The 16,387-nt window shown below is 39.8% G+C and overlaps 1 protein-coding gene across 1 annotated transcript in view; it reads right to left on the reverse strand.

Annotated features, from left to right (window-relative positions):
- Positions 1-5,635: 5,635 nt before the first annotated feature.
- LOC137432640 (extracellular sulfatase Sulf-1) overlaps positions 5,636-16,387 on the reverse strand; it is a 199,824-nt gene continuing 189,072 nt past the window's right edge. The window contains exons 20-21 of the mRNA XM_068124726.2: positions 11,482-11,538; positions 5,636-8,642 (exon numbers count right to left, since the gene is read on the reverse strand). Of these exons, the coding sequence (XP_067980827.2) occupies positions 8,612-8,642; positions 11,482-11,538 (88 nt within the window). The 3' untranslated portion in view covers positions 5,636-8,611. The remainder of the gene's footprint in view (positions 8,643-11,481; positions 11,539-16,387) is intronic.

The following is a 16,387-nucleotide window of genomic DNA, read 5'->3' on the forward strand; positions in this document are numbered from 1 at the left end:
CTGCAGACCTGGACAAAATCACAGACTGGTCAAACAAGTGGAACATGTCTTTCAATCCTGACAAATCTCACACTCTTACAATGTCTCTCCGAAAGGACCGACTGGACAACCCTCCCATCTACTTTCTCAACAATCCTCTCCAAGAAGTTCTGTCGCTCAAGCTTTTGGGTCTCACTATCTGCCATGATCTTTCTTGGGAAAACCACATTTCCAAGCTGGCCTCCAAAGCCAGTCGCCGACTGGGCATCCTCCGTCGTGCGAAGTCCTTCCTTGGCACACCTGAGCTCCTCACCACATACAAGGCTTTCATCCGCAGCTCAATGGAATACTGTTCCCCCCTCTGGGCTGGTGCTCCTGCCTCACACCTTGCTCGGCTTCACGCTGTTGAGGCCAAAGCTTTCAGAATCATTGGAATCTCCTGCGATGTAGTCAACGCCGAGGGCCTTTCACTCACTCACCGCAGGCAGGTTGGTGGTCTTTCTGTCTTCTACCGACTCCTCTCCGGCCTTGCTCCCCCAGCTCTCTCTGTGCTCTGTCCCCCCAATATTCCTTCAGGTCGCACAAGATCTGCCTGCAACCCTCTTATGGTTAAACTGCCAAAGTCTAGGCTCTCTGCTCACCTTCACTCTTTCATTCCCCTTTTCTCCCGCCTCTGGAACAAACTCCCCCACTCCCTTCAATCCCACTCCTCCCTCCAGGTCTTTAAAACAGCTGTTCACCACCATCTCTTATCTTCCCCCATCGAAAACCTTGATCTTTTCTACCCCCGGTAATTCACCCCAGAGTCCTTGCAGTGTTCATATGTTTTAATCCTCTCCCACCTCCCCCCAAGTCCTCCCGATGTCCCTGCTCTCAAATGTTGTGTTTGTGTCCTTCCCCTTCTTCCCCCTCTCTTTTGTGTCCTCCCCCCTCTCTCCCCATCTTGTCTGCCGCTCCCCTTGTTTTTTGTGTTTTGTGTGTCGGTTTGTCTTTTTGTGTGATTAATGTTTGCTCTTTCACGAGCCTCGATCTTGTATACAAAAAAAATAAAAAATAAAAATATATTGGATGAAATATGAGCAAGAAATGGAACATGTATGAAGCATATGGTTGTGAAGGAGGAAGGATGAAGAATTTCGCCATTTTTGCAAATACTATACATAGATGGCACCTAAAGGTTGCAATGAATAAAAGGTACCGACCAGATTCAGTATCATTATGATGAGAGTGTCTGTTTGGAATCTGTGAGGTCGGTGGTTTCAATGCGCATTTAGAGGAGAGAACATGAATATCCCGCAGTGCAGTATATAGTTGTGTATAAGGGGAAAATAAGTTGTTGTTTTGTATGCAGCCTGTGGCTACTGGTTGCATCATTTTCTGGAAGTGTGGCTGTGTGCCGCTGATGCAGTGCCCCTGTTACCAGTGAAACTGGTACTCATTTTTCTGCCTCCGAAGAATGAGGGGCTGAATAAATCCACCTTGTGTTATTTCAATGGCACGACAGGGGCTCAAACTCAAGATCCATAAGATCTTACGCCATCTCCATGGTACTGGTACCATCTCCACGTTATCCATGGTACTGGCCCCCTTCAACCTATTTTCTTTTTCAAAAAGTGCCATGGTGGGATATTTAAAGTCCACATTATATTTTGGTCGAGTGGAAACGAAGAAGCATATGATGGGGGTGATGGTGGAGATGGTGCTTCGCCCTTGAACAGACCATTTATTGCCAGCTCATTAGTAAACATATGTGAAAGATGCTCTTTGCCAGCTTGGCCCACACATAAGGACTGCCCCACACGAAATATTTGAAAAAAACGAGAACCAATGAGGTGTCGCATGCATCCACCTTCCCAAAGCTATTTCTGGACAAAAATAAACAAATACTTAAGTTCTGTCATATGGAAACACCATCCAAAGCACTTCCTCTCTATTGACCAAGATTCCCCTATTTCTTTAAACAGATTCCATGTCGATGCCGTGGACAATAATGGACTGTGTTGAAAAGCAGGTAATTTGGCAAATTGCAGTCAATGGCTGAAAAGTAAGTGCGGTTTACATCTCCATCATCATTATACCCCAAGAAGATGTCTACCCATTACCACCCTCTGCAAAAGCTTGAAGTCCATATCTATCAAGTTTATCAACATCATTTTTTGCAGGTAAATCAATCTTTTTTTTCATATAATTGCATTCAATTTCTTGTTCCATCATTACTGTTGGTTATTGGTCTTGATGGACCAATTCAAGTGGACAGTGATATCGTGTTAAAAACAAACAAAATGCATTTGCTCATCGTACAAGACTTTATTCAAGACAATATAAAAGACTTGAAAAAGTAAGGGGAAAAAAATATTCAACTCAGATGGGACTCGAACCTGCACTCCCCAGCTTGGGAGTCTGATGCCTTATCCATGAGGCCATTAAGCCAGCACATTAGATGTGGGTAATAACATTTTGAAGAGTTATAAAGTATGTATATATATATATATATATATATATATATATATATATATATATATATAATTCTAAAGCAAAAACTTTACCCAAGAAAATGACCATCACTTACGTGGAATTTCTTTTGAAAGCCATTAACTAGACCCATTGGCCAATATATATTCCAAGTTTCACCGAGTTTCAATGTATCGCCCTTGAGATATAAGCGCCAACACATTTTGGGTGGACGGACGGACAGCAACGTGATTTCGAGGGTTTTTGAAATAAAACTCAAGAATGCGGAAGCAGACGTTGCTGAAATTTGGAACATGTTACCTCAATGCACAAAGCATTTACTTCTGAAATTTGCAGCCGATTTCATCCAGTAGAAGCCAAGAAACGTATTTTCAGTCCCCATGTTAAAGCTGCATACAGAGAAACGATCCCTTATATAAAGGGAGGGGTGCTTTGTGCCTCCCTTTGATTATAAAACACTTGAATTTTTTACGGCATCGCCATTCGGGCAGAGCCGTCTAGAACAGTTTTTGTCCGTATGTATGTATGTCCCCTCAATCGTATACCAATCAGAGCTGAGAATCTGGTCACATGGCAGGGTGATGTGATTACGTCTGATGTCATTAAGGCGGTGCAGCGGCTGACTCCCCACACTCCGCCATTTTGATTTATATGCCGTTCATGCCAAACATATCATCGAACCTGTCATATATCACAATCGCCATGCTCTACCTTGACGTTTTTCATTCAGTGTTAAACACAAACAAACCGATTGTTGAAATAATCATGAAATATCGAAAGCATAGACGTTATGGCTCTTCCAACAATACGGTACGTATAGGCCTTAGGCGTTTATGACTCACCTTCCACTTCGGACAAATTAAACCCAGGTTTCTTAATACAGTAGTGTATTGTTTCAGTAGTATCGTTTTCGTAATAATAATATTATAGTAAATATAACCATAACACTTTAATCCCATTGTCGTGAATGGAAAGTTGATGGATTGAAGCAGTGTCAAAGCGGAAGTAAGGAATTCACCTCGGTTTAAAATATATATATATATAATTTTTGTAATAATAACGTAACGTTATTATTATAGTAAATCTAATCGTAACACGAATCCCTTTGTAGTGACTGCAACGTTACTGGAGGTTAAATATATATCATATATGTTAAAGTAGGGGCAGTTTTGTGTCCGGCCGTCATGCTACGTCATTACGTATATGATGTCATCACGGCGTAAACACCCACTCACTTTGAGAGCTGCAGGTAAGGTCATCCTCTTTGGGGTACATAGATTACAGTCGATATTTGGTCGGGTCTCAAGAACATTGGGTGTGTGTTCATTTACCAAGTTTCTTGTGGGGAGATCGCCAAGTGGTTTCAGCATTCGAGCAAGCACTCCATTCAAAACCGTTAAGGAAAGGCTGGCTCGGCAAACACTAGCTAGCTGCTTGGTAAATTAGCACACCTCCAACCCTTGTGGAACTTTATATTGAGATACATTTGATAACTTTAGATAACACCGAATCCATGATAGACATATGTGATGCAGGAGTGCCAGCACATAGTGGAGAGCAGAACTCATTTGAGCTATGGACAAATGCATTGTCGACTGACTAGCCCTGATTTTCCAAGGAAAGACTTGGATCGAAGGAGGATGTCCAATCTGAGGCTGGCTTTAGAGGCCAGCTTTTATATGTGGCCAGGAAAGGTCATTGCTGATGGTGAGGCCTAGAAGTTCAAGAGGCTGTACCTCTTCCAGTGAATGATCAAGGAAATATGTGGGTTTATTTGCCGATCCTTTCAGAGCGAGAGAGTGAGACTGAGATTTTCCAGTATTGGAAGATGTGTTTAATTTTTCATAACAGTGTCTATTCATCTCCCGATAAGCATGTGTTTGCCGAGCTGAGCTCTTTTATTTTACCTGTGAATCATGGTGCGAATGTATCTGACAAAAGCTTCAGTGACAGCAATGTTACAATACAACATAAAATATGTTGACACAAACGTCATCACAAGTTATTGGTAACAATATTTTGGTGACACATTCTGCACCTTAGCAATGATTCAGGAACCTTCCGACAAAACTAATCACATTTACAAGCACACAACCTAAATCTTAGTGAAAGTAAGCAATTTCATGAAATGTTTTCATTGGTAACCAGATGGCATTCATAGAATACTTACCTTGCGCAGTCAACTTATTGCAAGCCAACTCTTCTGTTTTTGAACATTTTTTTCTTTGATCCAATATAGCTGCCAGACCACGTGAGCGATGACATCATAAATTTATATTCTCTAATATAATTGTTACGTAGATCACGCTCAATACATTTCAAACTGATCAGGCAAAGCATTGTCCCTGTCGAATTATGACGTCATAATTATGGCACCAATGACGCCATCGTCAACAACTCCTACTCCCCATATGGAGTTCTTTACAATGAGCCATGTTTCAAATTTTTCCATGCAGCGATTTTGGAGATATAGAGGTGCAACATTTTTCGTTTTTTCCAAGATGGCGCCTGTACCACATAATCTATGATGTCATGATTATCATTAAAATATTCAACATGAGGAGGCGCTCCTATGGTGAAAATTTCGTGTCCATCAGACAAACAGTTGCTGAAATTTTTAAAATAATGATCGGATGGATGTGTTTTATTTGTTGAATTATGACGTCATAACGAAGGCACCGATGACATCATCATTAACATTAACGTATCTTATTCCCCATGGGGAGTAGTTGACAACGAGCTAGGTCTCAATTTTTTCCATGGAGTGGTTTCAGAGATATCGAGGTGCGAAGTTTTTCCAAGATGGCGCCTGTCCTAATATTCATTAGAATATTCTACAAGAGGAGGCTCGGTGACAATTCTACAATATGGTGACATATTGGTGACGAGAGGAGGCTATTCTACAATATGCTGAAAATTTCATGTCAATCGGACCAACGGTTTCCGAGAAAATGAATTTTTAAAATGCAGACATGGCACACGTATGCAACTGAATGCTTAACACCGCTTTTCGCTTCGCCAGCGCAGAGTAATAAGCAAATGAAATCCAATCTACTGTCAACTCCTAGCTGTGTAAACACAAAAATGCCGCAAGTTGGAAGTGGTTTTTCAATATTTACGCAAGAATGTGCAAATTGTACAAGGTAGTGATTACAAGTCTTTATTTTTACAAATGAATAACATTCTTACCCGTCTGCAACAGCAAACTCGAAAAATAAACAAGCAAATGTGAGATAATTAGACATATTAGATACAAGCAAAATATACACATTCCTCAGCCGACACTTTCTACAGTGCACTTTAAAATAAATTATGATTATTCGAACCCTTTGGTCCAGGAAAGATGATATTTGATCAAAGACAATGGTTCACTCTTCAAGTTAACATTCTAATGACGAAGTGTATCAAACCTTTGGAACAAATCTCTGATCCCATATCTATCATATGTTAAACTCGGTGCATTTGTAAAGTCATCAAATTCACAATGAAATACGAAAGAAAAACTCAATTGAAGTGGTTGTCCTTCATGACGTAAACTACCTGTGCAGCTACACAACTTTATCAAGATGTAAAGTATAAACTGACTCAAATTCACCATAACTCATAATTGATAACACAACACATAAACTTAACAATAGCTGACAGCAATTGGTATAAAGACTGCCATAAAGGTACACAAGCAACAAAACTACCAATTAGTGATATAACCATTGATACAGAGGAAGACAAAAACAATTCCCAAATTTGGTTAAGTTGTTAAACAATGAAAAACAAAATTTGTGCAGGAATATTATTTTCTCAAATGTAAGTAGATATCAAAGGTTCAGGTGAACTATCCTCATCTGAGGTGTGATGACGTGTTTTATCAAACTCAATGAATTTAAATAATAAGTTATGTCTGAAGTGACATAATGATTGCTAATCTTGTTTAGAAAACACGGTTTATCGGCCTAGATTTGTCGCAATTTATAGTTGTTTGCTTTTTCTAACTATGTAGTTATGAAAGGTGCTTAGGCTGACTGGTCAGGTTAAATGTGCTTTGGGATTTTTTTCCAATAAAAATCCAGGAATCTCAATATCCAATATCCTCCCTGGGATTTTTGTCCAATCAAAATCCAGGAATCTCATGATGCAATATCCATTGTGGTTTTTCATTGGTGGAAAGCTTTCATCACACCCAGTAAAGGTCTTGTGGTGAGAATAGGCCAAACAAAGAGCATATTATTACTTGTGTGAATGCACCTGTGCTGATACCATGACATTCAGCTCGTCGGTAAATTGTCCAGAGATTATTGTTATAATTACTAATGCTGCCTTAAAGTCCCCTCGTAAAGTGACATTTGAAGGTGCAAGTTAATACAATAAATGCAGTGATGTCCCATCGGGTTACACTTTCTTGATCAAATTCTCAGGCTAAGTAGGACTAAGTTACAACATATGAGTTATGATCCTGAATCATAGTGTGAAAACTCTAGACGACAAAAAGCATTTGAGGAATTGCTCCGACAATGCTGGTTTCATGTGTCAATGGCTACCAGAAGGTAATTGTAGGTTAAAATATTATTTGCAAAAAAAGGAAAATAAAATATAACAGAGAAACATTACTTGTGCTTGAACATGCGATCCCCGGTATTGTTGCTATGACCGCCATGACCATAAAACATCAAGACAAAGTTCATACATTGCACTCCGTGTATTCTTCACTGTAACACTGCAATGGCGACAGGTGCTATATGCACATCTATTTATATGAACAGCTAAAATGTTGCATTTACACTGGAAATACACCACTTAGAAGAGATAGTACAGCAAGCGTTTAGTACAATATGTCAAGTATGGCATATCCACCATATTTCCACGGTAAGACATCTCAATGAATAGTCCAAGCTCGAAGGTTTGAAAGTTTGTAAAAATAAATCATATAATATTCGATAAAGGCCTTCGCAAGTAAAGATGACAGAAAATTGCTAAAGGTTACATCTATCAGCAAATGAAGCCCCGAAGCTGTGCTCAAATCGAACATTTTCTCGACATCAATTGAGTCATTGCAATGATACTTGAAACTCATAAAGGAAAAGATATTTGATTTCGAACTTCTTTCACATCAAATGTTGGTTTGACCTCAAATTTCATACTGCACTCATATTTTAACGTAATCCATTCATATGAAGTCTCCTTCTCACACTGATCTGTGTTTCCTTCTCCCCTGACAAAACGGAGTGTGCAAATGAGAATGTCCACAGCAGCCATTATGTACACACCTTAAAATAGGCAATAATTCCGCTGCATTGACCAATCTAATTACAGAGAATCAATCTCGTGGGTATTCGAAGAAAGTGTAATGTTTAGCTCCATTAAGTGAAAAAACAAAACAAACAAAAAAACATCGGCCATTGGGTTGTGCTAATGGAAATGAAAAATAATTTGTTCAATTCGATACCTTTTTTCAGATTGATAAATCACAGAATGAGGATTAAATACAAGGATCAAGGCAGTTATGGTGGGAACTCCACCCCCTTTTTTTCACCACGCCCCCCTCAGACAACCACCCCAAACACATGACAATGTTATAGAATGGGGTATCTCCTTCACGTAGGCCGTTTGCTCTCTAACCCATGCTGGAAAACTTGGAAGGAGGTAGTTCCTTTGTTGTTGATGTGCCTTTTCCTAGTTTGTAAGTTTTGTATCTTGCCCCTCCATGGAAAAGTACAAGTTCAGTTGAACAGTGTTGACGACTGTATTTTCCCTTTACTTTTTTGAGAAGATGTCTGCAAAAACGCTGCCATTTATAATTTTTCATGTATTCTGGCCCGTTTTAACAACCACACCAATTTACAAGTGTGAGCTTAAATAAAAGGCTTCGAAATCAGGTGCTGATCCACGCGAAGACTTCCTCACGACAGTAGAACTTGCAGGAGCAAATAAAATGCTGATCTGATGCACCATTATTGCAAATTCTCAAAACTTCATAATTGCACAATAACTGTGTGGTATTTTCACCGTCCATTATCATTTATTACCCGGCCAAACATCATCTGTGAGAAACTCTTCAAAAACCCATGTGATACTAAAACCCTGTTCAGCTGAGGAATATTCTGAAGAGATGATGGAAGGGAAGAGAAGAGCGAACTGCCATCTTGAAAGCTACAGTAATGAGGTCCTAACCCTCCCAACCTTCCCATATCTTTTCTCTGCAAACAACAAAGGCAGAACTTAGAAACAGCAACATGCAATCAAAATCAAATTATCTCTTGCAGCAAAATATTTGATTGCGGTTTATCAGTTTTACTGGGCATACACCATCTCAGGTATTAAAAAAATCACAAAGCCTTTGGTGGCAAGTTGAGTTCATGTAGTTATTACAATACCCAGAAATGTGACAATTGACTCATTATCAGGTTAACATTGGCCTGTGGTTACTCAATCCCTTGTGATTACGAAGGGTTTTCAATTTTAATCAAAGCTGTGCAATTAAGTATGGCTCATAAATCACCAAAAAGAGATTGAATGTGATTTAAAAAAAATGTAATGTGAAATCTTCCACTAATGCCCTCCTGGTTAAACTCCCAAATCCAGGTTTCGTGAACATATCCACTCTTGTGTTCTTTCCCCCCCTCTTTTCCGTTTAATTGCGGGACGACAACACAATATCTCAAAAAGTTATGGATGGATTCGGACGAAACTTGGAGGACAGGTTGGGTGTCTGACAAAATTGGATTGATTCGATTTTGGTGAAGATATGAATCCGGATCCAGATACGAAATTTTAATTTTTTGTCTCTTCACCATTGAGAGATGGGATCAAACGATATATAGCATGATGTTTCAAAAAGTTGTGGCCGAGTTATGACAAAACTAGGTGGTAGAGTTGGTTAGGTGACAAAAACAAGCCAATTAGATTTTGGAGGTCTGAATCCAGATCCGGCCAATCAGTGGGGTGCATTAAAACGTAAACTGTTCAGCCTGGTGGAGGTTTGCGCTTTACCGAGTATTAATTATACTTGTTTGTTTGTTCTTTCCACAAACAGGAGAAATTCCATGCACTCAATTCCATGTACTATTTAATATTTTTCTATTGCTTCAATAAGTATTACTATATATAATTTTGTGTGCTCCTTCTGTGTCAGTCATGCTTTATTCTAAAGGGTCTGGATTCCTCCAAATTTCTATGTTTAATGTTATAAACACCATTAGTGACTGTTTAAAAAGCTAATCATATGTTTGTGGTTTATAATATTTTACAAGCCCAGCTACGCCGCTGTTAGACTTTCGGTGTTGTTTGCAACTAAAATGGACGCTAGTCAGCCATCTTTGATCGCATCGCGAAACAAAATGATGTGCATATCGACTAAATCGACTAAACCTGGACTTATGTCGACTAATCGACTAATCTTATGTCGACTAAATCTGGACATACTGTCATGTATTGTCCTTTTGCCAAGTATGAGCAATATCGGAGCATACATCTTTGAGATATGGTTGTGGATGCACGGACGCACGGATGAGACCAAATCCATAAGTCGCTGCTTCGGACTAAGTCTAACGGGGGCTAATAATCTACCAATTTTGAGGGGATAAAGGCAGAAATCAGCCACTCAGAAGAAGACTGAATTGCAGAACGATCCATTTGTAGCCGATCCTCTTCCATGTTATTTATCCTTAAGTACATCGTAATATCTGCTGAATGTTAGCAAGTACTTGTACTTTAAATTGTGGCTTGTTTAATTTCACATTGCATTTGCTAAAGAAGGGCACAAACCCACAAAGTAAATGGATGATATCTCAACTTGAAGGCCTTCAAACATGTACATTATGATTAAGCTTCTTGCTATAGGATAGGGTGAGGCTTATTGCTGTTGTAGGGTTTGTTTCTACAATTAGTGGGCAATTTTTTATTGATATCCCAGAGTTCCTTAGTCCCCTATGAGTACTAAAGCCTATTTAGAGTTTTTTTTTCCTCCTTCACTGCCAAAGTCCGAGATGTATCTCGGAGCTGGCTGGACTTTTTGAATGCAATTTTGCATCAATAATGGGAATAAAAGGTACTTGGGGATTATATGATTTTGACCTTGACCTAATATTAAGGTCATGACCTAATTAGTCATTTTAACATGTTTCACCATAACTCGACTAAAGTTTGTCTGATCGGAATGACATTGCCCTCTCTAGCGTAGTGTAGAGAATATGGCTCATTTACGCTTCATTTGCATCATACCCCTCCGAGTTAAAGCTCAAAGTCAAATGACAGTCTGAACAAATGACACATTTTTTGTGTACCTGTTATTTTTGTTATTTTTTGTGTACCTTCACTGACTTTGTGTACGTGATATTTAATTAGTGTCCTTGACCTAGTTTTTTCAGATTGTGGCCTAATTAACAAAAAACACCTTTTTATCATAACTTTAAAAAATTCCAATTTTTGGGATATATTTTATATGGGGACAAATTTTCTGAATTTGTGCGATATCCATAAATTTTGAAGGTCAAGTTCACATAGCGGTCTGAGAAGAAAATGGCCATCATCGGATCATGGGCAGGGGAGGCTTACCTTTGGCGATCGCTTTGTGATAGTACGTAGATATCTAATTTTAATAACAATTGCTTGAAAAGGACCCTGGTTCAATGGGTAAATATCATCATATGGCACGTTCCATTTGGTTTTGGGTTTCAGCGCATAGATCATATATAGGAATAGCCGGATTTTTCACAAAATGGTTGGCAAGGTCTGACATTTGAGTGAACCATTTCTCAGAGCAGCTATGGGGATTTAACCCATACAGTGATAGCAATGCCATACCAGGATTGGTGGAGGAATGGTTAGCACTGCGTAAAGGGAAGTGTAAAATTCCCACTACTTTGTATACACCCAATCCGTGGTCTTTCACAATTTCTGCATAAATTCCTTTCTACGTACGGTATTCCCCTAAGACAAATGATTTGTTACTCTACTGTATATGCACTAATCAACACAAATATATAATCGGCGGTCAATATGTTTTGCACAAAATTGTGCGATTCCAAGGAAACTCACAGAAGCTGGGTGTTTGGTCGCCTCAAAAATCTTCTCCATTTTCGCTGTTCTTCAAGTCTGACAATGACAAGGCAAAGAGGTCAGAAAGACATTGGACAAAGGCAGCTGGAGGCCAAATATTTTAAAGGGGAATTCTGCCAAATGTGCAAAAACATTGACATCACGACTTTCATTTTTGTAGACATTTTAAGCATGTTTGCTGAATTTGCTCAAATCTGGAAATATTCCTTTACCCTGAAGAAAACGTGCATCTCTTTAGCTGGCTGAAACTTGAATATATTAAGCTGGGTGAGTGAACGTTTTGAGAAAATGCTCTTTCCAGAGCATGTCATGTAAGATCCTCGCGGGATTGTGAACGAGGCTGTAGAGAAGCATGTACAGCAATTATTACGAGAAAAAAAAGAACAACCCAATTTATTTGTGTAAATTAATTGTCATTGGAAAACCCAGCTAAAATGAACATTGTTGATTTTTAAAATTAAGTTTGTGACTTCGCTGCATTTTAAAGGCTCCTACACACGGGTTATTATATATTTTTCTGCACGAGAAACCTCTATAGTGCTCTTACGCATGTGTGCGCAGGGCAGTGTTAGTGTGAGAAATCTCTGAGGATATCCCGGAGACTCAATAGCTCAGTGGGCTGTCACCGCGTAAGTGATGAGGTTCCTGGGTTTGAGTCCCGGGTTGAGTCAGAATTTTTTCACACTAGCCCCACGCAGGAATTTACTTCCTGTTTCTTAAATATATATACATTAGTATCTGTAATTGGGTTCTCCAACCTAATGGGCGAACGTCATGACGTCATCGCCACGCATGTCCGCATTTCCTGCCAAGCTCCGGAGGAACCATCTAGCAGTGCATCATTATGGATCTTAAATTCAGATAGTGACAAGTGTATGCAAAACTCAGTTACCGACCTGGTTTCACCCTTGTTGAGGCTTCATCAGGGCAACGCAGTGAGCCTTCTATACACTTGTAACTCTGAAAACCTTTCGGTTTTTATATCAGTCATTATGCGACTTCATAACCATCAGTGGGGAATCGCATGGCGATGACGTCATGACGTTCGCTCATTAGGTTGGAGAACCAAATTACAGATACTAACTAGAACGCCACTCAGTAGAGCGCATACTCCCGCCGTGGGTCAAGTTGGAATAATACGTTTTGTTTAACATCCCCTCTCCCCAAAACAATAAATGAAAAAGAAAGTAGGCCCTAATTGTCAGAGAATTTATTTTGATATATCTCAGAATTAGAAGAGAAAAACATCATTTAAGAATAAGAATAAAAGCTTTAAATCTGTAAAACAGAAAAAAAAATTCCCAAAAAAATTCCCCCAAAAAATTCCTGGATCCGGAATAATATCCTGAGCTTCACCAAAAACTAATCAATTCTTCCTTATCCGAAGGGCAATCATCCCACCAACCTTCATCCAAATCCGATCAGAACTTTTCCAGATATCTTGTTCACAAACACACGAACACACGAACATACGAACACACACACACACGGACACGATCAAATGCGTTACTCCCTGGCGGGAGTAATAAATCTGAAAATCGCAGAGCCAGAACCAGAATTATTTATTTGGTCTGGGAAGCCCATGCGAGGTTTCTTCTTCTTCAGCCTCTCACAACCCTGGGTGAATATACGATCTTTTAAAAAAAAAGTTGGAATTTTGCCAAATCTGTTTTATTCGTTTGTTAATAGACCTCAGCCATTGACAAATCTGGAACTAAGTCTTTATAAGTCCATCAAATACTGACACCACGAATGACATTCGCTGAGCTAAATGTTGCTATCTCTTCTGAGGTAAAAAAAAAAAAAAAAAAAAAAAACCTTTTAAAGCATTATACGTATCAACCGATACATTTTATGAAACGGGGAAACCTAAGAAACACTTTGGTGGTTTTAAAATGACAGAATATGTCTTTATTAGAAAGAAAAAAATGAACATTGAAGACGACGCTGCTAAAAAAAATACACCGCTCTAACGCATAACCACGAGTTTAAACTACATTTACAACAAATATGAAAACTATTTTCATATCACAATGTTAAATATAGAATATATAGAAGATAATGTTTAAAAAAAATGAGCCCTATCTTCCAATGGTAAAAAAATGCTTCAAAAAATTCCTGGATCGGGAATAATATCCTGAGCTTCACCAAAACCTAATCAATTCTTCCTTATCCCAAGGGCAATCATCCCACCAACTTTCATCCAGATCCGTTCAGAACTTTTCCAGATATCTTGTTCACAAACACACACACACACACACACACACACACACACACACACACACACACACACACACACACACACACGAGTGAATGCATTACTCCCTGGCGGGAGTAATTACCAGTGAAACTGGTAGTCAATTTGCCAACCTCGGAAGGATGACAGGCTGAGTCAACCCCCCTGGTGTTAATTCAGTGATGACCGGGATTCTAACCCAGGATCCTAGGATCCCAAGCTGGCACCTGTATCGTGATGTGTACAAAATTGTGGTCGTTATGGGCCCCTTGTGAGTGTGGGCATAGTGCCGATGCACCATTGTCACCACAGTGCTGTTTGTATGCTTGCTCTCTACCTTTTACAACACTAACAAACGATAATGAGCATAATCAGTTGTTAGATGTGCATAATCAAACGATAGATGTGCATAATCAGTGGAATAATTAATGATTTGCTGCACTTTTGTCATTCTGATATTGCTGTGGTTTGATGGTAGATCTCGTTGTTGGTTGTTATGTTGAAAATTGAAATAACTTCTCTTAATTATAAAGCATGGTTGTTCTGGTTCCCAAGGAGGGGGATCTTAAAGATTTAGAAAAATTGTTAGCCGATCACTCTTTTCAATCTCTTCGATACTGATTACAAGTTGCTGGCACAAGTGGTTTTGGGCCAATTGTTGACTGTTATCTCGAATTATGCGGTGTCTGTGGGTACATGGTAATCTGACTGTGCTGGAGTAGGAGTGATGAGAGATGTCTTAGCCTTTCTGGAGTTCTGAAAATGGAAATGGCCAAGGCCTTCGATCGCCTCAGCTGTGATTACATGCAGGGGGTGCTCAGGTATGCTGGCGTTCTTGAAAGGATGGTGGGTCCAAGAAAAGACCCAGTATTCAGAGGCTTAATATTGGCGTTGACAATGACTGGATAACACCTTTTCAATGGACAATGGTGTATGTGAGGGAGGCCCACAATACCCCCCATCCTTTTCACAGTCATTGTTGCTTTAGTGCACCAAATGTAATGCAGGATTGGTATCTGAGTTACTGAGTTGTGTGGGATGCCAGCTGAAATATCTAGCGAATACAGATGATCTTTCAATGCTTCTTTAGTGGACTTTGTGTTATCGACCTTTGGGGCAACCAGAAATCTTCAGGTAAATATAAATAAATACATTGCATTGGTTATTGGTGGAAGTTTTGCATATTTATAGTCTGGCAGGTCATTTGTTGCTTTGGAGGAACTCAACATTCTGGAGACTTGGTTTGAGCAGTGGTCCAGCCAACTTTGGATTTGACCAGTGTTGGGCAGAGTTCAGACCAGGCTGCAGGATTCACATCAGTTGAGCTTATCCCAACTGAGTAAGAACAGGGTTGTGAAGAGCATCATCTTGCCCACAGTGTCCTCAGTTATAAGTATGCTGCCATTGCCTTCACTCAAGACTGTGGCCCCATGGAAGCTTGCTTTCATGTTTTTAGTAAGGAATCACATGGCCTGAGCCAGGGTGATCTCAATCGTCAAATACATGTCCAAGGGAGGCTGTGGAATATTTCAATCTATTGATTTGGTCCAAGGGCTGTCCCTAATAGTACAGTAAGTGCTTGCGTCTGGCACAATGCGTTCTCCATTTGGCTATCTGGCTGCCCCAGTGAACATCTGTTGGTAGGGAGCAGATAATTGAGGAGGAGTGTATGGAACACAGAGACCATACATGCAGTGGAAGGCACTAATAGGTGGAAGCTGGGGTGGATACTTAGCGAATAGGTAGTTAGTGTATTTTAAGTGCTCATGGAAGGAGCTTTTGAGGGGTTGCTCGGGCTCGGGTTTATTCAAGAGCTTTTGAGAACGGTCCTGATGGTTTTTCCATATGTCAAGTATTGCAAAGGCCAAGTGCTCAGACAAGATGTTAAAGAGGCTTTGCCAGACTCGGTGGCATAATGGTAAGCATGACCACTCTGAGTTTGAGAGGTTGGCGGTTCGATCCTTGGCCGAGTCACAACCAAAGACTTAAAGCGACGGTACGTGCTGCTTCCTTTCTTGACACTCAGCATTTAAAAAGGATCGAGCATGGACAAACAATCAGAGGTTGGCAACACAGCACAGGCTTTGATAGGCCTAATGTCCTCATCCTGCCTTGAACTTCCTTGTAAGGGAATTTGCATGAGCATCAATGATTGATCTTGTTATGGCTTCTCAGGCTGTTTGAGAACATTTTTGATGGCACACGTAATTACAGTACATTCATTTTTTCGCGCATGGATTAGTGAAAACAATTGCAATCCCGAGCTTTATTGCATCAATGACTGAACTTAGGAGAATTACATTCACAACTCCCAATGAATTAAAATTTGGTGGAGTTGGGGATGTAGGATTGGAATTGCAAAGGGGAAGAACCGTAGAGCACCAAAAAAAGGAATTGCGATCCAATTCCACTTCAACACATTCTGGCATTTTGTTATTTTGGTGCTGGATCATGCCAGCAAGAATGATGGGGGTTAGTTATGATGGGGGTTCAACAATGGTGGGGGTTAGATCACAATTCCAGCACACTTGTGTAACTAACTTTTAAATACCAACATGATGTTTTCTGGGAAGTTATAGAGCTGGCACCACCAACAGCCTGCTTGTGTTATAATAAGTCTTACTTTGGAACCACTGCATGACTATATTG

Source organism: Myxine glutinosa, chromosome 8 (genome assembly GCF_964187855.1).
Source record: "Myxine glutinosa chromosome 8, kmMyxGlut1.1, whole genome shotgun sequence".
NCBI lineage: Eukaryota > Metazoa > Chordata > Myxini > Myxiniformes > Myxinidae > Myxine > Myxine glutinosa.